This window comes from Pelobates fuscus, chromosome 2, assembly GCF_036172605.1.
Source record: "Pelobates fuscus isolate aPelFus1 chromosome 2, aPelFus1.pri, whole genome shotgun sequence".
NCBI lineage: Eukaryota > Metazoa > Chordata > Amphibia > Anura > Pelobatidae > Pelobates > Pelobates fuscus.
The window spans coordinates 268,944,823-268,967,890 of NC_086318.1; the positions used below are offsets into that span (position 1 = coordinate 268,944,823).

Below are 23,068 nucleotides of genomic sequence, written 5' to 3' on the forward strand. Positions count from 1 at the left end.
ACGCTAGTCCCTCTGAGTCCCGATCGGTGATCCAATAAAGAATCTCTTCCTTCCTGAAGGAACCTGTGTCCATCTCTCTGTGCTTGGCTTCCGTCAGTTTCTCCGGTATCATAAGGGTATGCAGACTTTTGAGCATTTTAATTGTTTTCTTTTTTGCCAGGTTTTGTTTTATGATTGTGCCATTCTGTTATAACATACAGTTGAATATGAATCCCATAAGAAATGTAAAAAAAAATGTGGTTTGCATGCTCACTCATGTTTTCTTTAAGAATGGTACATACATTACCAATTCTGCAAGGGTGGACAAACTTTTGAGCACAACTGTATACATATATACACATATATAATTATAAAGCAGTTGATTTACATTGTGAGTGGGGAAACATATAGGAAGAATTCTGAGGAAGCTGCTACTGATCCCCACCTAGATACATTACTAGTTAAGTATCATTTGTGGGGTGGTGGTGGGATAATACGTTAGTGGGGTGGTGGGATTTTTAAAAATCGAATACCATTATTAATTAGGAACACTTCAAACACCATAACCACTACAATGCACTGTAGTGGTTATGGTGCCAAAAGTACCAGGCCCCCTCAATGCAAGTTTCAGCCTCTCTGCAGTTAGAAGTTCTCTGCATGTGCAAATTCCAGCAGTGTAGGGCTTTGCTCACTGGCTGAGAGTGATCAGATGACAATGCACTGCAAATAGGAAGCTTCTGTTTACTCACTTTGCATTTTGTTAATTGATAGAAATAAACTGTTAACATGTCTATTTTTAAAGCATTCTTATTTTAGAATATAAAACTGTAAAAGCTGACTGCAAAATGTAAAAAATGATGGTACTCCTGCAGGCGAGGGAGGCCAGTGATCAAAATGTACTCCTTATTACTAAAAGTGGTATGCAGACACCAAAACTCATATCATGGGTGGCACATTGACCGGTAATAATACAGAGCAAGTGGATATATAGCTACATGCCCTCAAACAATATCACATGAAAGAAAGAAAATATATGCAGAAATAACTAATTATCAAAAATTGTTAAAAAACACATTTATAATTAACACTTACATGTGATGCCAAATTTGTAAAGATAACGGAATTTCTGATTATACCCTTCTCCAGGAACATAATCCCCAAGCCCAATTGTGCTTAAAGAAATAATGCAGAAGTAAAAGGACTCTAAAAAATTCCAATCTTCTTCAATGCTAGAAAATACTGCTGCCGGGATGATAAAAAAACACAAGAAGGTGATGAATCCCAAAAAGAACGCATGGCACAAAGCAACTGCAGGCTTAGAAAATCCCCACCGAATATGAATGTACAAAACAGGTTGTCGGGTAACATAGACAATGATACGTTGAACCAATGCTGTTAAAAACAGAAGTGTAAAAGGTATCCCAATGAGAGAATAAAAAATACAGAATATCTTTCCACCATCTGATAAGGGAACAGTATGTCCATAACCTGAAATTAGATGAAAAATAGTAAAGGTGATGTTTACAATCAGGAATAATTAGCATTTGCAAGTTATAGTGAATTATGGTTTGAAAGCTGAACCATTGCAAAAAAAATGTATGAACTGAGGCAATTGTACAAATTCAGATCAAAATAAAACAAACAAAACCTTGAATCTGTTCAACTGTAATTCACCTATTTCATATTAAATGCACCCACACTTATTATATATTATTTTGTCCAGGAGAAATAGGGATTTCATGTCACATCACATATTTATGTAAGAAACATAATTTAATATAAATAATATATAAAACAAATGTGAAATAAATTTTAATTTATTTTTGTAAAGTTCTGCATGGCATTTTAACAGTGAATGTCATAATAATGTTTGTTGTTACTGCAATAAAGTACACCTATTTGTATTCATAATAGCATACCAGTGTTTGTGACTAAAAAGACTGGACATACCCCATTTGCAATACCTTGGGTTGTCTACTTTTGCAAATGGTATGCCATCATGGGGGTAATTCTCATTCTTGGGCTACCATATGGTCTCAAAGACAACATTACCAATCTGTCAAATTTCAATGTAAAAAAAACTGAAACGCAAGCCTTATATTTGACTAACTTTTGAAAACACCATAAAATCTGTACATGAGTGATACAGTTATACTCGGGAGACTTCGCTAACAACAATGATATCATCCGTGAAAGTGCCGTTTGTTTGTGAAAAATTAAAAAAATGGCACTTTCACTGACGATATCATCGTCGTGATAGGTTTTACTGTTTTGAATCACTAATAGTTGTGTTCAGCTTAGTCTCACAAATAAAACAGTACCCTCCATGTACAGATTTTATGGTGTCTTGGAAAGTTACAGAGTTAAATATAGGGCTTGCGAACCACATTCTCTGGAATTTCTGCCTGGGTTGTCAGGCAGGTCCCTCAAATTGTAATTAATAAATATATCAAATAAATATATACGTAGAATTTAAATTATATATATATATATATATATATATATATATAAAATCCAAATGAAAACAGGCTGCTCTTCGGGCTTAAAAGTTCCAAATTTTATTTCAATCAATTAAAATTCCGACCAACGTTTCTGTCCCCGCTCGGGACCTTCCTCAGGGTCATGTTCAACAGGACAATACACTACATTGCAGATATCAACAATATATACCACCAACAATTAAGAAAATTAAGAAAAAAAAACACCAGTGTGTTTGTCACCGAACCCGCCGTCACCAAGTGCACTTCCGGGTATGCGAGCGCATCGTTAAGCGTGCCACACCTCCCGTTACGTGATAGTATGTGCATAACGTCATTGGTAACCGGAGAGTACAGTTACCATGGCAACTATACACATTTCAAAATACAGATGAATAGGAGCATGTTCCAATACCAATCAATATAAAGGGAACACACCTATGTGTGCTCAAAGTGAATAAATATTAGACCAACAAGTTTTCCTAAAATACAAATAGTTACACATAAGTGTACATAATGAAATAAAGTGCTTAAAGGTAAAGTGCTTTTATAGATAGCTACGTTTGTGTATAAAGTTCAAAATGCCAAGAAAAGTGCTAATAGATACGGTACAAAAAGTAAGTGTTAAAGTGAATGTGCTAATAATAAAGTGCTACCAAGATACTTAAAGTGCTACATATATATTAAAATTAAAATTAATATTCTGTTATAAATACACTTATACTATGATTACTAAAAATTACTGTAAATAAAACCATATTGACTAGCTGGATAATCCTATAACAAAGAATGGTAGGTAATATTCTCATTAAGTCCCCCCCTCATTAAAACCCCTTTTGTGATCTATAAATTGGTGTGTCCATGTGGTCTACATTATGTGGGGAAGACTGAAACACCCCTATGTGAGAGGATCAGGGGTCACCGTTCAAGTATCAGGTTGGCGTACAGCGATGGACAATCAGATAAACCTGTTGCCCAGCACTTTTTGGACAAAAAGCATCCCTTGGCTTCCCTAAAATTTGTGGGTATTGACCACATCCCTCCCCCTGGATAGGGGGTAACAGGGGTAGGCTATTGCTCCAAAAAGAAGCATTTTGGATTCACCAATTGAATACAGTGTCACCTTTGGGACTTAATGAGAATATTACCTACCATTCTTTCTTATAGGATTATCCAGCTAGCCAATATGGTTTTATTTACAGTAATTTTTTAGAAATCATAGCATAAGTGTATTTATAACAGAATATTAATTTTAATTTTAATATATATGTAGCACTTTAAGTATCTTGGTAGCACATTCACTTTAGCACTTGCTTTTTTATATTTGTACTGTATCTATTAGCATTTTTCTTGGCATTTTACACTTTATACACAAAAGTAGCTATCTGGAAAAGCACTTTACCTTTAAGCACTTTATTTCATTATATACACTTATGTGTAACTATTTGTATTTTAGGAAAACTTGTTGGTCTAATATTTATTGACTTTGAGCACACATAGGTGTGTCCCCTTTATATTGATTGGAATGGGAACATGCTCCTATTCATCTGTATTTTGAAATTGTTATACAGGGAGTGCAGAATTATTAGGCAAGTTGTATTTTTGAGGATTAATTTTATTATTGAACAACAACCATGCTCTCAATGAACCCAAAAAACTCAATATCAAAGCTGAATATTTTTGGAAGTAGTTTTTAGTTTGTTTTTAGTTATAGCTATTTTAGGGGGATATCTGTGTGTGCAGGTGACTATTACTGTGCATAATAATTAGGTAACTTAACAAAAAACAAATATATACCCATTTCAATTATTTATTTTTACCAGTGAAACCAATATAACATCTCAACATTCACAAATATACATTTCTGACATTCAAAAACAAATCAGTGACCAATATAGCCACCTTTCTTTGCAAGGACACTCAAAAGCCTGCCATCCATGGATTCTGTCAGTGTTTTGATCTGTTCACCATCAACATTGCGTGCAGCAGCAACCACAGCCTCCCAGACACTGTTCAGAGAGGTGTACTGTTTTCCCTCCTTGTAAATCTCACATTTGATGATGGACCACAGGTTCTCAATGGGGTTCAGATCAGGTGAACAAGGAGGCCATGTCATTAGATTTTCTTCTTTTATACCCTTTCATGCCAGCCACGCTGTGGAGTACTTGGACGCGTGTGATGGAGCATTGTCCTGCATGAAAATCATGTTTTTCTTGAAGGATGCAGACTTCTTCCTGTACCACTGCTTGAAGAAGGTGTCTTCCAGAAACTGGCAGTAGGACTGGGAGTTGAGCTTGACTCCATCCTCCACCCGAAAAGGCCCCACAAGCTCATCTTTGATGATAGTAGCCCAAACCAGTACTCCACCTCCACCTTGCTGGCTCTGAGTCGGACTGGAGCTCTCTGCCCTTTACCAATCCATCCATCTGGCCCATCAAGACTCACTCTCATTTCATCAGTCCATAAAACCTTAGAAAAATCAGTCTTGAGATATTTCTTGGCCCAGTCTTGACGTTTCAGCTTGTGTGTCTTGTTCAGTGGTGGTCATCTTTCAGCCTTTCTTACCTTGGCCATGTCTCTGAGTATTGCACACCTTGTGCTTTTGGGCACTCCAGTGATGTTGCAGCTCTGAAATATGGCCAAACTGGTGGCAAGTGGCATCTTGGCAGCTGCACGCTTGACTTTTCTCAGTTCATGGGCAGTTATTTTGCGCCTTGGTTTCTCCACACGCTTCTTGCAACCCTGTTGACTATTTTGAATGAAACGCTTGATTGTTTGATGATCACGCTTCAGAAGCTTTGCATTTTTAAGAGTGCTGCATCCCTCTGCAAGATATCTCACTATTTTTGACTTTTCTGAGCCTGCCAAGTCCTTCTTTTGACCCATTTTGCCAAAGGAAAGGAAGTTGCCTAATAATTATGCACACCTGATATAGGGTGTTGATGTCATTAGACCACACCCCTTCTCATTACAGAGATGCACATCACCTAATATGCTTAATTGGTAGTAGGCTTTCGAGCCTATACAGCTTGGAGTAAGACAACATGCATAAAGAGGATGATGTGGTCAAAATACTAATTTGCCTAATAATTCTGCACTCCCTGTAGTTGCCATGGTAACCGTACTCTCCGGTTACCCATGACGTTATGCACGTACCATCACGTGACGGGAGGCGTGGCACTCTTAACGATGCGCGCGCATACCCGGAAGTGCACTTGGTGACGGCGGGTTCGGTGACAAACACACTGGTGAGTCATTTTCTTAATTGTTGGTGGTATATATTGTTGATATCTGCAATGTAATGTATTGTCCTGTTGAACTTGACCCTGAGGAAGGTCTCGAGCGGGGACCGAAATGTTGGTCGGAATTTTAATTGATTGAAATAAAATTTTGAACTTTTAAGCCCGAAGAGCAGCCTGTTTCATTTGGATTTTCTATTTCCTTGGAGCCTTGGTCTGGCGCCCGGCGTTGGTTTACAGTAAAGGTGAGTGCTGGGGATTCAAAGTAATTTATTTATATATATATATATATATATATATATATATATATATATATATATATATATATATACATACATACACACACACGTGCACATTTTGTATGTTTTATAAATTGGCCCCAGCAGCACCCTATAATATATGCATGTTCCGTTCAGCACTAATCAACAGAAAAAGGCTGCATTTCTAAAAGGGGAATCCATCTAAACCCTTTAGAGAATATACAGAAATTAAAAGAAAGGGCTGCGCCAATAGACAATAATTTTTTATAGATTTTTGAAAAAAACAAGAAATAGGTCAATGTGATAGTCCTCACATATAATCGTCTCTTGATAGTAGACATTTTAGTCTTTAGTACAGCAAGGACTTTTCTTTGGGTAGGGCAGCTGTCTTTATTTTATAGAGCCTTAGCCAGCTCTGGCGTGGTATAATCCCCACTTATAGGATATATTGGAGATGTCTGTCTGGTTCACGATGACAGGAACCCAGGGAGAAATAGATAAGGCGACAGATAGTCTGCTCTATGTTTGTGAGTATATTTTAACTATTTTTATCATATACATCACTTGTTTTATTGAGAGCACTAACTGGTCTTCCTAAATATGGTGGCAGACTAACTGTTCTTCCTAAATACTCTTCCCTGGGAAAAGCACCTGAAATTTAAATTAATGTAAAAAGTTCCTCATCCAACAGGTATAAGACACCAACCTGCCATGAACCCTCAGTACGTCACAATAAAACATCAGAGACCCAATACTGCAAATGTATTCTATAAATGGAACTAAATACCACTTTGATATGATCTTATATTGGCATTCTATTAGGTTAAGAAAATTTTTAAATAACTGTTGTAATGTAGAACACCATTCAAATTCTGAAATCTTCAATTCTAACTCTTTGTTCCAGGTATTTATTATTTTAATAGTTTATCATGTATCAATTCTATCATCTTATTAGCCTTAAGGTAATTTTTTGGACCTTCTCATGAAAGAACATTAGTTCCATATGCTTTTGAACTATTTTTGAACTTTTTTAACAGAGTTGTATTTAAAAAAAAAAAAAAAAAAAGGAATTCTTAGAAAAGTAAATATATATTTGGTATTTTGATATAATATCTGGAAAAAATGCTATTTGGTCTTGCCGGGTAATATCCGCAAGAGTAATTTAATTGATATTTGGCAATTTTAAAAAAAGATAAATCTACCATATTATCTTCCAAGGATATTAAATGGCAGGTCTTTAAGATTTTTTTTTGTCTTATGCCCATATATTTCTTTATTTCATCCCATACCAGGATTATTTGAGCTAGTATGGAGTTCTTATATATTCGATCCGTGAATTCCTCCCCACTGTTACACCATAAAAAAACATCGAGTCTTTCTATGCTCACTGCCTCAGATTCAATCATATACCAAGGTTCAGTTTACATTGTGTCTACTTGTAATTTGTAAATATGCACGATAATATTAACGTAATATGTGTGTTTGATAATCGGGTAGTCTAGACCTCCCTTTTGATGTTTTTTTGCCAAAACCGTTGCACTTATCCTAGGTTTTTTACCTTTCCATATGTATGTTACAAAACTGGCTTGGATCATTGTAGATACAAATATCAATTTTGCTATCTATCCTAGCTGTTCATATATACGGGTTAATTTGAACCAAGAATAAATTTGGCATTTTATCTCCTATTCTCGGAAATAGGATTTATATAAAATTCTAGTTACGGGAAAAGTACTGATTTCGAAATGTCCTTGTTAATTGTCCAAGATATCGGTATTTGTAAATATCTGGTTTTAATCAAATGTGTAATGCGTTATATAACGAAAGATTAGAACTAGAAACAGCTGTTTATAACTTGTGAAAAACATATTATGTAATTAAATGCTCATGACCCCCACCAACATGAAAATGGGGTATAAATGCAACTGACGTATAATTAAATTTGAATTGGTTATTGAACAAGTCTCTGCTATTCATGTCCAATTTCCAGAGCTCTGAATGAGTTGGCAAATGTATCCATCATCCACAAAGATTTTATCCCCAACATAAGTCTAGCCAACTTTTAGGAATCTTAAGTGGTAGCATCATGAATAGGTAAGACCATTTAGGTATTATATATAAATTAATGGTGTTAATCCTGCCAAGCCATGATGATTCCACAGACCGCCATTCTTTCAAGTTCTTGTTAGTGTATTTCAATAGTTTTAGGACATTAACTTCCATTGTCCTATCCACCTTTGCCGATACTGTTCCTAAATCATTTCTTCTTTCTTTCTTTCAAATGAATTAAAATAGCTTACTTAAATCTTCAATAGTATCATTATCTCTATTGATGGATAGTGCAGGAGTTTTTGACACATTTAATTTGTAATTTGATATTGCGCTGTATTTTTTTATTTATTAAATATGAGAGGGAAGTTATCGGCGATGTTAATGAAATCAAAATGTCGTCAGCATATAAAGATATTTTCAGGTCTTGTTCTTTGACACAAAAGACTTTTAGCGCTTTATTCTCTCTAAAGTGTATATCGCTAAGGGCTCGACAGACAGAATATAAAGCAACAGAGACAGGGGCAACTCTGTCTTGTGCCATTCCGTAAATCAAACCATCCTGCTCATATGTTTGCTTCTACCATCCAAGCTGAAGGAGTCGGATACAATGACATTATAGCTCCATGAATCCATCCCGCTAGACCAAAAGATCTTAAAACGTTATCTAGATATCCCCAACTGACCCTGTTGAAGGCCTTCACCGTGTTTAGAAACCCCACCCTCCACCCACAGAGGGAAACTCCACCCTCTGTGACTAAATTGATCCAATACGTCCACATTTTTACTCGTACAATTACTAGCAGATCTGCCTGGTACAAAACCAATTTGATCTAAATGCACAATGTTTTTTATTATTAATTTAATTCTGCCATTATATAAGTGTAAAGTCATATCAATATTTATAGTGAGAATGATCTATAATTACTCACATCTGTTTAGTTTTTGTTAGGTTTTAGTTTCGACAGAAGTTTTGCTTGCAATAGTTCATTTAGAGTTTTTGAACTGATAGCTATTTCATTAAACAAGGAAGTCAGAGGCTGGATTAGTTCTATTTTGAATGTTTTATAATAGAAACTGCTGAATCCGTCCGGGCCAGGTGTTTTATACAAATAATTTTTTTCTATTTCTGTTTGTTAGTAGTAAAACTAGCATTTAATATTTCGGATCGGATTTTAAATTTTTTAGAAATATTAGTTTTATTAAATAAATTTAAAAATGTGTTGGGAGAAAGCCCGAGGTTATATAATTTATTATAGAAATCATTGATTTTTTTTTTTGTCCTATTTTCTCTGGGGTTAAATATGTTTCATGTTCATCTATTAGTTTATCACTCCTATTTGTTATATTTTTTTTGTAGGTTTTTTTGTAAAATTTTGTTCCCAGAGTAATTATTATTTAATCTTTATTTAAAGTTGTATTCATTTTTCTTCTAATTTTATGTTTATTTTATATTTAAATTCCATCAACATTTTTAATTTTGACTAGAAGGTTTTCTGTTTTAAATTTGACAGATTAAAGGAGCACTATAGTGCCAGGAAAACCCCCTCAGCCACTTACCTTAAAGCGGCACTGTCATGCCGAACTTACCTTTCCCCAATCGCTTCCTCTTCTCTCCCTCTCAGGATCTGTTTTTCTTTAATTCCTTTCTGCTCTAGTTTTCTTTAAAACATAAGACAAAGTAGTGACTACTTTATCTTATGGAGGTTTCCTACGCTTGACCATCTTTGACCCACTTCTCACGGTCAAAGGAACTTTCCCACAATTCTCACCTGATCTCGCGATGCTTCTTTCACTATTCCTCAGCCAGCAAAACTACCAAATTCTGTCCTAACAGAAAGAACAGTTTGTGCATTCGTGTTAGAATGCCATTTGGTAGTTTCTGTTCATATCGGAATTTCATTCGAATGAATTAAACTCCGATCCTATTCTTGCCGCAGCTGCATCTTGCAGCCGCTTAGTAAAGAGCTCCCTAATTCCGACGGTAATAGGGAGCTATCTACCAAAAGGCTGAAAGAAGAAAAATGTTTTTTTCAGCCAACTTTACTAAGTAAAAATTACTTATTAAGCAAGTAAATTAGGTGGACAGCGCTAAGAATTATTATAATAAAATCATACATACACAGGTAGCAGCAGATTTCGCAATTATGTGTCTTACTCTTAAAAAAAAAAGGGAAATAAAAGTACAATGATAGTGCAGTATGTTATGAATAATATGGTTATAAAGATATATTCCAAAGGGGCACTCACGTTTTCCAGAGCTTAAAAAGCTCTATTTTAGGAGCCTGGACGGAACAATCCCCGTCTAAGGATTTCTTTTTGCTGGTATCAGATTCCCAAGGTAGTGCGATTCATCATATGAAACCAGTCCTTGTAGGCAATCCTTAATCTCCACTTGACATGTTTCGCTTACAGCTGATTCACTTTTGAGAAAGCTGTAAGCGAAACATGTCAAGTGGAGATTAAGGATTGCCTACAAGGACTGGTTTTATTTATACTTCTTTTTACTATATAGTTCACTTTTAAATAGTTTTATTTAATCTGTTTACTAATAAAGATTCTGTTTTAACCCCTTAACACCGCAGCCAAATGTACAAGTTGTGAACGAAACAAAACGTAAACAAAACCTGGCATTTGCGCTATATGTCTGTCCAACCGTAATTCACCTCTTTCATATTAAATGCACCCCCCCTTATTATATATAATTTTATTCAGGGGAAACAGGGCTTTCATTTAATATCAAATATTTAGCTATGAAACATAATTTAATATGAAAAAAATGGGAGAAAATAAGATTTTTTTTGATTTTTTTTGTTCTTCATGACATTTGAACTGTCAATGTCATAATACTGTTTGCTTTTACTGCAATAAAATACACATATTTGTATTCAGCAAAGTCTCACGTGTAAAACAGTACCCCCTATGTACAGGTTTTATGGTGTTTTGGGAAGTTACAGGGTCAAATATAGCGTGTTACATTTGAAATTGAAATTCGCCAGATTGGTTACGTTGCCTTTGAGACTGTATAGTAGCCCAGGAAATAAATTTACACCCATAATGGCATACCATTTGCAATAGTAGACGACCCAAGGTATTGCAAATAAGCGATGTCCAGTCTTTTTTAGTAGCCATTTGGTCACAAACACTGGCCAAAGTTAGCGTTTGTATTTGTTTGTGTGTGAAAAATGCAAAAAACGCCAATTTTGGCCAGTGTTTGTGACTAAGTGTCTACTAAAAAAGACTGGACATACCCCATTTGCAATACCTTTGGTTGTCTACTATTGCAAATGGTATGCCATCATAGGGGTAATTTTCATTCTTGGGCTACCATAGGGTCATAAAGGCAACGTAAGCAATCTGGCGAATTTTAATGTGAAAAAAATTAAACACAAGCCTTATATTTGACGCTGTAATTTTTGAAAACACCATAAAACCTGTACATGAGGGGTACTGTTGTACTCAGGAGACTTCGCTGAACACAAATATTTGTGTTTCAAAACAGTAAAAAGTATTGCAGCAATAATATCGTCCCTGTAAGTGCTGTTTGTGCGTGAAAAATTCAAAAAACGTCACTTTTACTGGCGATATCATGGTTGTAATACATTTTACTGTTTTGAAACACTAATATTTGTGTTCAGCGAAGTCTCCCGAGTAAAACAGTACCCCCCATGTACAGGTTTTATGGTGTCTTGGAAAGTTATAGGGTTAAATATAGTGCTAGCAAATTAAATTCCCTATACTTTCGGCATGGGTGGTCAGGCAGGTCCCGCTAATTGTAATTAATTAGGATACCTAATTATGTAAAATTATTACATAAATATATGTGTAGAATTAATATATGTATATATATACATATGTGTATATATACGTATATATATATATATTTTTTTTTTTATATTTTTATTTATATATAGGTATATATATAGTGATATATACGTATATATTTATGTATATAGATATATATATTATTTCGTTATAAGTGTATTTTGATATAAATATATATATATTAATATCAGAATACAGTTAGAACGAAATAAAACACATCTATATATTTTTTAATATTTTATTTTTAATTATTTTTTTTATTTAATTTTTTTACGTATTTACATATTAATTTTTTTTATATTATTTATAAATATATATATAACAATAATTATATATATATTTAATCAGTATCAGTCTACGTGTAATTTGATATTAATATATATATATAATTATATATATATTAATATTAAAATACACCTAGACGGTGTATGTGTATGTGTGTATATGTGTATATATATACTTAGATCATATATATATAATATATATATATGATCTAAGTATATAATTTTTTTTTTTTTACACTGTTTTAACATTTTATTATTTGATTTTCAGCCAGCAGGGGGACCAACTGTCATTACAGTTGGTCCCCCTGCTGGCAATGCAGCAGGCAGCTATACCGGCCATGTGATTGTGAGGTCCTCGCAAGGACCTCACTCTCACATGGCCGGGAGGGCTCCTGGAGGGCGGACGTGCCGCGGGGGGCTCCCTGGGAGTCCCCCGAACCGCGATCGCCGGCGTGGGACCGCCAGCAACCGGGTAAGTTACTAAAAACCGGAGGGCGTACTATTACGTCCGGCGGCGTTTAGAGACGCTTTTAAAAGGACGTAATAGTACGCCCTCCGGTCTTAAGGGGTTAATACCCAGTCATTCTTGAGCTCCTTATACTCTCACCATCACTCTGCTGTTCCTGATCTACATATATCCCTAGGTGGGGATTGTTCCACCTAAAGCTCCATACACTAGAGCAGGTCATTGCTCTAGCAAATGTAAGTAGGTCAAATATTATTTACTTATCCTACTTTCACATACGTACTGTACCATTGGTATACATCCTTATTTTTTTCATATGATGAATCGCACTACCTTGGGAATCTGATACCAGCAAAAAGAAATCCTTAGACGGGGATTGTTCCGTCCAGGCTCCTAAAATAGAGCTTTTTAAGCTCTGGAAAACGTGAGTGCCCCTTTGGAATATATCTTTATAACCATATTATTCATAACATACTGCACTATCATTGTACTTTTATTTCCCTTTTTTTTAAGAGTAAGACACATAATTGCGAAATCTGCTGCTACCTGTGTATGTATGATTTTATTATAATAATTCTTAGCGCTGTCCACCTAATTTACTTGCTTGTTTTGTTCTATTGTTCACAAGGTAAAAGGAACTCCTTGTTGGTGAATAGCTGCTTTATTGGATAGAGAGCACTTATCACTTTTTTCACTAAAAATTACTTATTAGTAATTAATCTGCCCCTACTCGCTATGCTGCGAGTAGGGGCATGTATACTAAACAGTGAGCAGTCAGTGGCTGCACACTGCTGCAAAAAAGACCCACTCATGCCTCTAATAAAGTGCACCTTAGCGGGGCACATATAACAATTAACAGTGGGGACATAGTGTCCCCCCCCGAGCTGCCCTCACTCATGTGTCTCCCCCCGGCCCACACCCATGAGCAGGGCCCCTAAATAAAACAGGGGAGGGGACCCATTGTCCCCCCCACCCATTAGCGGCGTGTGGGGACCCTAGTGAAAGTTGGGGGGGGACATAGGTCCTCCTCCTGGCCCCCACCCATGAGCAGCAGATGGGAGCCCTAAGATGTAAAAGGGGGACACACCTATTGTCCCGGCCCCCACTCGTGAGCGGAAGGTGGGGGCTCTAGTGACATTGGGGGGATATATAGGTCCTCTCCCCGGCCCCCACCCATGAGCAGCGGGTGGGGGCCCTACATGAAACTAGGACGGGGACCTATTGCTCCCCCCCCCCCGGCCCCACCCATGCGCTCTAATTATAAAAAATAAAACCTTCTGGCTGGGTGACTAAGGGTCCCCAAGTCCCTGTCTCCCCCCCCCCCCCCCCCCACCCAAAAAAAAAAAAAATTTCTACCTGTGACGAAATCACCTTCGTCACTGGAATTTGGAGAGACCTGCTTACCAGCCTCTTGCCCTGTGACTATCGCCCTGGGGTGAACTTTGGGGCTAAAAACCCTGTTTGTGCCTTTTCCTCTTCTATGGTGCATTATATGGTGCTTACCAAATGGATTAGGCTTATAGTGTTTACCGAACAAACTGTCGAACAGCCGGACCACCCGCAAGTGGAGTGTGCAGCCTGTTAACCACAGCTTAATTGACGAACGGCTCGGTGGTCACCGTTCGCATAGTCGAACACGTGGCGGCGGCCATCTAGTTTAAATGAACGCAGTCAGCGGTGTGTTTTGCCGTTCAGTTCATGGAACTGAAACCAGACACTCGACGGCACAAACACCGCTGGGACTTCCACCTCCATCTATGTTCGGCCATATATGCACGAACGGAGTGCCGTTTGGTAGAAATAATCTACCAAACACACTTGAACACTGACTTTGTGCACGAACGGACCCGTTCGACTATCTGAAGTGCACTTTAATCATTGGAAATAGACCGGCCGCACAGCCTAAGTTTCTGGAACTATTTTGGGCATGAAGCCATGCTTGTGGATGGTCAAAAAGAGACTTCCATGAAACTTTTGAACCTCTGCTCTGACCTGGGTGATTTTTGGATATGTTATTCACCCAGATCAGGGCTATCCGGGGATGCAACATGGGCGTGAGTTATGTTTTGGGGTACTTATGAGACTTGGTCAAATATGTTATGTAATTTTATGCTTGGGGATAATTACATTAATCCATTATCTACCTTAATTGTATCACATGCATAGGGGAGGCATTGTGTGCTGTATGTGGGAGTGTCAGGCATTGTTACATTGATCTGTACAATTTGTGTCCTGTGCCCCATCAGGTCCAGTGGGTGTTCCTCTGGCCTGAAAAGTTGTATAAAAATCCAACCTGTACCATTAAACTCTTAGATCATCTTGTACCTTCATAAAGTCTTAGCTCATGTTTGGGGGATTGGAGAACTACACTCTGGGGATTGCTATAATCACTATACTCCCCTGAGTATAATCACTAAGCTCTTGTAAGAGCTGTTCCTGCTATGCTCTCGGGACTAAGAGAGGCCTACCCACTGGAAGCTGGATCCTGGTCTCGGGTCCAGGGTGGGTGGAGGAAGGCACACATACAGGGATACATACAAATACTTTTGTTTCACTTTGGATACTTGGTTTTATGCGAACCCATTCTACAAGTCATTCGTATACATGAATGACTGACCATCCGGCCCTTGGCGTGTGCCGCAAGTTAACCCCGTTGACCTCGAAACCACAGAAAGGACCAATGGACAGCAGACCACCCTCCCCCAGGAGTGTGCCGGCAATTAACCTCTTGGGAGCTGCGGTTTGTGGTTAACCGCAGCCTAATTGACTGTCATCAGGGTGTTCACAGTTCGTCTACAATGTCATCAGGGTGGTCACCGTAGCGAACCAACTCACGAAAGAACTGTCGAACGACGACCACCTAAATTCTGGGGTGTGTATCCAATTAAGCTGTGGTTTCTGCGGTTAACCGCAATCTACTTATCCCAAGGTGGTCGCCGTTCGTATGCCAAACACGAGACGGCGGCTATCTTTTGTCGTCGAATGCTCGGCGGGGCCTACACGTAAAACCCATGGAACTATAATTGGGTCCTGGTTTATACGAATCCCTCTGAGGTGCCGGTTGTCCCATCAGTTCGTGCAAAACCATACGGACAAACTTTAATTTCGTGACTTTTACACACCATTCTTGAGATTTGAGTGCCATTCGTATATTTTGTGCGCTCAGATCTGAGCTATCCAGAGAATGGTTGAATGGGATATTTTAGTATTAAAATATAAGTTATGTATTTTTATGTTATTTTCACGTTAGTAATAAAACATGTCCCTGGAGATAATTACCGTATATACTCGAGTATAAGCCGACCCGAATATAAGCCAAGGCCCCTTATTTTACCCCCCAAAATGAATGCAGTGTGTGTGTATGAATGCAGTGTGTGTGTATGAGTGCAGTGTGTGTGTGTATGAATGCAGTGCGTGTGTATATGAGTGCAGTGCGTGTGTATATGAGTGCAGTGTGTATATGAGTGCAGTGTGTATATGAGTGCATTGTGTGTGTATGAGTGCAGTGTGTGTGTATGAGTGCAGTGTGTGTGTATGAGTGCAGTGTGTGTGTATGAGTGCAGTGTGTGTGTATGAGTGCAGTGTGTGTGTGTGATGCAGTGTGAGTGTGTGTGATGCAGTGTGAGTGTGTGTGATGCAGTGTGTGTTTGTGTATGTGTTGCAGAGCCTTGGTGGGGGGTGGGCATTTTTATTATTATTTTAATAATTTCTTTTGTTATATTATTTTTTATTTTATTATTTTATTATTATTTATATATATTTTTTCCCGTCCCCCCTCCCTGCTTGATACATGGCAGGGAGGGGGGCTCTCACTCCCTGGTGGTCCAGTGGCATTGGCAGTTAAGTGGAGGGGTACTGGCAGAGAGCGTTTACTTACCTCTCCTGCAGCTCCTGTCAGCTCCCTTCTCCACCTCGCCGGTCAGGTCAGCTCACAGTGTAAGTCTCGCGGCCGCGCTATGACCCCGCGACTCTCGCGAGACTTACACTGGGAGCTGACCGGACCGGCGCGGAGAAGGGAGCGGACAGGAGCTGCAGGAGAGGTAAGTAAACACTTCCTGCCAGCCCCCTTCCTACACTGCCCCTTGGCTGTATTATGGCAATTTAAATTGCCATAATACAGACATTGACTCAAGTGTAAGTCGAGTTGGGGTTTTCTTAGCACAAAAAATGTGCCGAAAAACTCGACTTATACTCGAGTATATACGGTTGGTTAGTGTAACCGTTGGGACCAATTATGTCCAGGGTAGGGGGGAGTGTTTTCATAAGATGCACTTTACTCTTGGTTGGGACATTGCATTGTCCAGTGTACCATCAGGCCCAGAGGGGTAGTCCTCTGGCCTGATAACTTGTATAAATTACCGTGCATGAGTGCCATGAAAACAGTTTGTTTTACCCTCAACTCGCAGCCTCGACTAGTGTTGTAGGGAAAGGTGTATCCTAACTTTGCTATAGCTAGTGGAATGCTCTACACATACAGGAATACCTTTGAATGCTGATCGGAGCGGCGCTCTCACTTTCCAAGTTCGGGAACCAGGATATCCAAGTGGTCCTACTTCCAGCTAGCCTGGAGGCAACCGTAACAGTGGGGCTTATGGTGGTTATGGTGTTCCAGTGCAGTGCTTATGGTACTCACGAGTACTAGGAAGCAGAGATTGATGGAGGCACCCGGTCGGGGTGCCTGGCAGTTCGTCACACTACCTACCCCCCTCACCCTAAAAATTGTGAGGGGGACAATAAAACTAAGTCCCTGTAAATAAAAATAAATACCATTTGAAGTCTTCGTTTTTCTAAAATCTTCTTTCTTCAGCACCCAAAAAGACCAAATTAAAAACCATAAAGCCCATCGAACAATAGGTCACCCCCCCTCATCCTCATTTAGGGCCCCCACCCACTGCTCAGTGGTGGGGGCCAGTGGGGAGGACAAATTGTTATGTAGGGCCCCACCTGCCACTCAAGGGAGGGGGCCGGACTATAGGTCCCCCTCTCATTGTTATTTAGGGCCCCCACTAGCCTATTGGTAGATAACTCCCTAATTCCCACGGTATCAGGGAGCTATCTACTAAGCGGCTGCAAGAAGCAGCCGCAGCATGAATAGGATCGGAGTTTCATTCATTTGAATTAAATTCCGATATGAATAAAGTCCCGAATTACGTCCTAACACGAATGAAGAAACAGTTCTCATTCTCTTAGGACGCAATTCGGTAGTTTCACCGGCGTTCTGTCTAAGTGATAGGATGTTTGGGAAAAGTGGCTTCGTGGGAACACAGAGGATAAGTGAGAATTGTGGGAAAATTTCTATGACCACCGGAAATGAAGCACGCGTAATAACAACGTCTATTAGCCTGTTAATTTCACGATTGTACAAAATGTGATGACTAAACTTTAACTTAACTAAAGCTCTGAACAAACATGTATATGGTATAAATATATTTGTACAGCCGAAACTACAATGCTACAACTGCTTATACTCTTAGACCATAATCTTAAGTATGCTTAAACCTGTTTAAAATATAAAATTGTGCATGTTAAACTTGGGCCCCGCTTGTTTCGCGTGGGAAAAGCTAGAGGACTGCCTTTGGGGTACCTCTTGCCTGTTTGTGTTATATCTGTGCATTACAAAAAAATAAAATAAAAAAAAAAAAAACAGGCACAGGATTACCAGAAAGATATTACCTATGTAAATAATTTTACTTTTTAAATTTAATGGATACCTACAAGAAATCTATTGTAAGATAACGAACCAAAGGAAACAGTATAATACTTTATGGCCCAAAATGTCTGCTAGAAAGGATCAAACTCTCTTTGGAGACTACAGCTATTTGATGAAAGGTACCCATAGAGGTAAGATTTGTGATGTCAAATGGATCAATAAATTTAATTAACCCCTTATACAAAGTGGTCATTGGAATTTGTAATGGTGTTAACCCCTTAAGGACACTCGACATGTGTGACATGTCATGATTCCCTTTTATTCCAGAAGTTTGGTCCTTAAAAGGTTAAAACGACATCTAAAAACGCCATCTAAAACGCTATTGATCAAAGTCTATAAGACAATCAATAGAAGAATGTACACCCACCTAATTCCATTGGTCACTTTAAAATATGGACATTAAGAAGCTTAAGGTAAGATATTACCAAAATCAACTCGCTTAGACTAATGACAAAAATATCTGGAAATGAATCACAAGCAACAAATATAGTGCAGACTATCTGAATAGAATATAACGCACGGGGCGGGGGGGGGGGGGGGGGGGGGGGGCTCTGGGTTTGAAAAGCTCCACTTGAGAGGGAAGTATCCCACACTGTGCAGACAAGATCTGGATGGCATGCTCCCAGTTGTTAGATAGTTCTATGCAATATAGGACAGAGAGAGGCAGAAACCCCTAATTGAATAGTATCTTCAACATTTAATTGTAAAAAAAAAAGGTTAAAAACTCTTACTTTGCAATTGGTGGGTATGCCAACAAAACTACCCACATACAAGCATGTGTACACAAAGTAAAACAGCGTTCTCCACTCAGTATCAATCACTTCCGGGTTTTGCCAGTCCCGATCATATGATCTCTTCAGGGTCCGCCTTTCCAGTGAGGCCTTGCGTGACGCGTTTCGCCCGCTTTCCTGGGCAGAGGGGGCCCAGCACACTCTTACTTACCTTCCCAGCAGCTCCCTTCAGCTCCCATGTCTAACTCTTGTGAGTCCCGTGGCCGTCAGAGCCTTGCCGCTGGGAAGAGTGTGCTGGGCCCCCTCTGCACAGTCCATGCCACCGGACCACCAGGGAAGGGGGACTAAAACATAATTGAATTTTTTTTTTAATGATAAAAAAATAAAAATGCCCCCCCCCCCCAATTTTCTACACTTAACATACCTACACAAACACACACACACCCTGCATTAATTATATACACACACTACACAAACACACTGCATTCATGATATACACACACTACACAAACACTCACGGCACATACACACTACACACACACTACACAAACACTGCATTCATTATATACACACACACTACACAAACACACACACTACACTACAAACACTCACGGCACAAACACACACTCTGCATTCATTATATACGCACTACACAAACACACACTGCATTCACTATACACACACTACACACACTCTGCATCCACTACACAAACACACACACACTGCATTCACTCAAATACTCTCACTGCATCCACTACACACACATATATTCTTGAAAACATAAAAAATTCGGACTGGCATTTTTGGTATATATGGTACTGGTATATTTTGTGCATTTACCCTAATAAAAAAAAAAGATTTGCAAAATAAATAAAACAAACATGTTCAGTAGATATGTGAAGAAAGTGTTTTGTTTTTTTAACCTGGACGGAGCCAAATGTACACGTTGTGAACGAAACAAAATGTAAACAAAACCTGGCATTTGCGCTATACGTCTGTCCGACTGTAATTCACCTCTTTCATATTGAATGCACCCCCCTTTATTATATATAATTTTATTCAGGGGAAACAGGGATTTCATTTAATATCAAATATTTAGCTATGAAACATAATTTAATATGAAAAAAATGGGAGAAAATAAGATGTATTTTTATTTTTTTAGTTCTACATGATATTTTAACTGTCAATGTCATAATACTGTTTGCTTTTACTGCAATTAAATACACATATTTGTATTCAGCAAAGTCTCACGTGTAAAACAGTACCCCCTATGTACAGGTTTTATGGTGTTTTGGGAAGTTACAGGGTCAAATATAGCGTGTTACATTTGAAATTGAAATTCGCCAGATTGGTTACGTTGCCTTTGAGACTGTATAGAAGCCCAGGAATAAAATTTACAACCATAATGGCATACCATTTGCAATAGTAGACAACCCAAGGTATTGCAAATGGGGTATGTCCAGTCTTTTTTAGTAGCCATTTGGTCACAAACACTGGCCAAAGTTAGCGTTAGTATTTGTTTGTGTGTGAAAAATGCAAAAAACGCCAATTTGGGCCAGTGTTTGTGACTAAGTGGCTACTAAAAAAGACTGGACATACCCCATTTGCAATACCTTGGGTTGTGTACTATTGCAAATAGTATGCCATCATAGGGGTAATTTCCATTCTTGGGCTACCATAGGGTCATAAAGGCAACATAAGCAATCTGGCGAATTTTAATGTAAAAAAAATGAAACACAAGCCTTATATTTGATGCTGTAATTTTTGAAAACACCATAAAACCTGTACATGAGGGGTACAGTTGTACTCGGGAGACTTCGCTGAACACAAATATTTGTGTTTCAAACAGTAAAAAGTATTGCAGCAATAATATCGTCCGTGTAAGTGCTGTTTGTGCGTGAAAAATGCAAAAAAAACCTAACTTTTACGGGCAATATCATCGTTGTAATACATTTTACTGTTTTGAAACACTAAAATTTGTGTTCAGCGAAGTCTCCCGAGTTAAACAGTACCCCCCATGTACAGGTTTTATGGTGTCTTGGAAAGTTATAGGGTTAAATATAGTGCTAGCAAATTAAATTCCCTATACTTTCGGCATGGGTTGTCAGGCAGGTCCCGCTAATTGTAATTAATTAGGATACCTAATTATGTAAAATTATTACATAAATATATGTGTAGAATTAATATATGTATATATATATATATATATACACGTATATATATATATAAAAAAATGTAATCTTTTTATTTATATATAGGTATATATACGTATATATTTATGTATATAGATATATATATTATTTCGTTCTACGTGTATTTTGATATAAATATATATATATATTAATATCACAATACAGTTAGAACGAAATAAAACACATCTATATATTTTTTTATATTTTATTTTTAATTATTTTATTTTTTTACGTATTTACATATTTTTTATATTATATATAAATATATATATAACAATAATTATATATATATATATATAATCAGTATCAGTCTACGTGTAATTAGATTATATATATATATAGTAATAGTAAAATACACCTAGACAGTGTATGTGTGTGTGTGTGTATATATATATATATATATATATATATATATATATATATATATATATACTTAGATCATATATATTTAATATATATATATTTATATTTTTTTTTTTACACTGATTTAACTTATTTTAATTTGATTTCCAGCCAGCAGGGGGACTACCGGTCATTACAGTTAGTCCCCCTGCTGGCATTGCTGCAGCCAGCTATCCCGGCCATGTGATTGTGAGGTCCTCGCAAGGACCTCACTCTCACATGGCCAGTGGGGGGCTGAAGAGGACGGAGGTGCCGCGGGGGGCTCCCTGGGAGTCCCCCCAACCGTGATCGCCGGCGTGGGATCGCCGGCGTCCGGGTAAGTAACAAAAAACCGGAGGGCATACAATTACATCCTGCGGCGTTTAGAGACGCTTTAAAAAGGACGTAATTGTACGCCCTCCGGTCTTAAGGGGTTAAATGGTAAATGTACAGAATATCGGTAAGCTGTATTATCCCTAAATAAAATCCCTAAATGAAAACAGACAGCAGTATAGTAAAGAGAAAAGGGATCCCCATTAATTTAACAGAGAGAGTCAACAAATGGGAGTAGGGAGCACCAGAGGGGATACAATCCCAATCAACAAAATAGAGATGAGAGGAATCAAAGGAATACTACTCAAGTACTAATACTCAACTTTTTCCAGAGAGAATATGGATCCTAATAAAGGATCAGATCCCAACCCATGGAAAATTGTCCAACATAGAACAGAGAAAAAGTATAATTATAGATCTGACATATCTATTGAAAACAGATATGAAGCACTGAACCAAGGGGATTAATCAAAAGATTTTTTAGAAAGGCACCAAAAAAGAAAAGAAATTATCAAACTAAATATCCCAAATTCCCCACTAAAAAGAAGAATGAAAAGAGAGGAACAAGAGGGGGACAAAAGATTTAGAGAAGGAAAAAGAGGAAGGATATAGACATCACAGGGATATATAACTTTTTTTAAATTACCCTTACTTCAATGCAGAATAGGGTACTCGCTAGGTTTATAAAGTTCTGTCCTACAGCTAATCTAGATAATTTCTCAACTTATGTAGAACTTAAGAAAGGTGTTAGAGAATTATGTTTAAAAAGATACTTTAACCCCTTAAGGACAGAGCTTCGGAAGCTTGTCTTTCACTTAAAGGACCACTCTAGTGCCAGGAAAACTCGTTTTCCTGGCACTAGAGTGCCCTGAGGGTGCCCCCACCCTCAGGGACCCACTCCCGCCGGGCTCTGAGGGGAGGAAGGGGTTAAACTTACCTCTTTCTCCAGCGCCGGGCGGGGAGCTTTCCTCCTCCTCCTCTTCTTCCACGCGACGTCATCGGCTGAATGCGCATGCGCGGCAGGAGCCGCGCTCGCATTCAGCCGGTCGCATAGGAAAGCATTCATAATGCTCTCCTGTGGACGCTTGCGTGCTCTCACTGTGATTTTCACAGTGAGAAGCACGCAAGCGCCTCTAGCGGCT

At 38.2% G+C, this 23,068-nt stretch overlaps 1 protein-coding gene across 1 annotated transcript in view; it reads right to left on the minus strand.

The window, feature by feature from the left end:
- The window catches only part of KCNK1 (potassium two pore domain channel subfamily K member 1), a 116,392-nt gene that overhangs the window by 26,952 nt on the left and 66,372 nt on the right, over positions 1–23,068 (minus strand). The window contains exon 2 of the mRNA XM_063443389.1: positions 1,072–1,467. Coding sequence (XP_063299459.1) covers positions 1,072–1,467 — 396 coding nt within the window. The remainder of the gene's footprint in view (positions 1–1,071; positions 1,468–23,068) is intronic.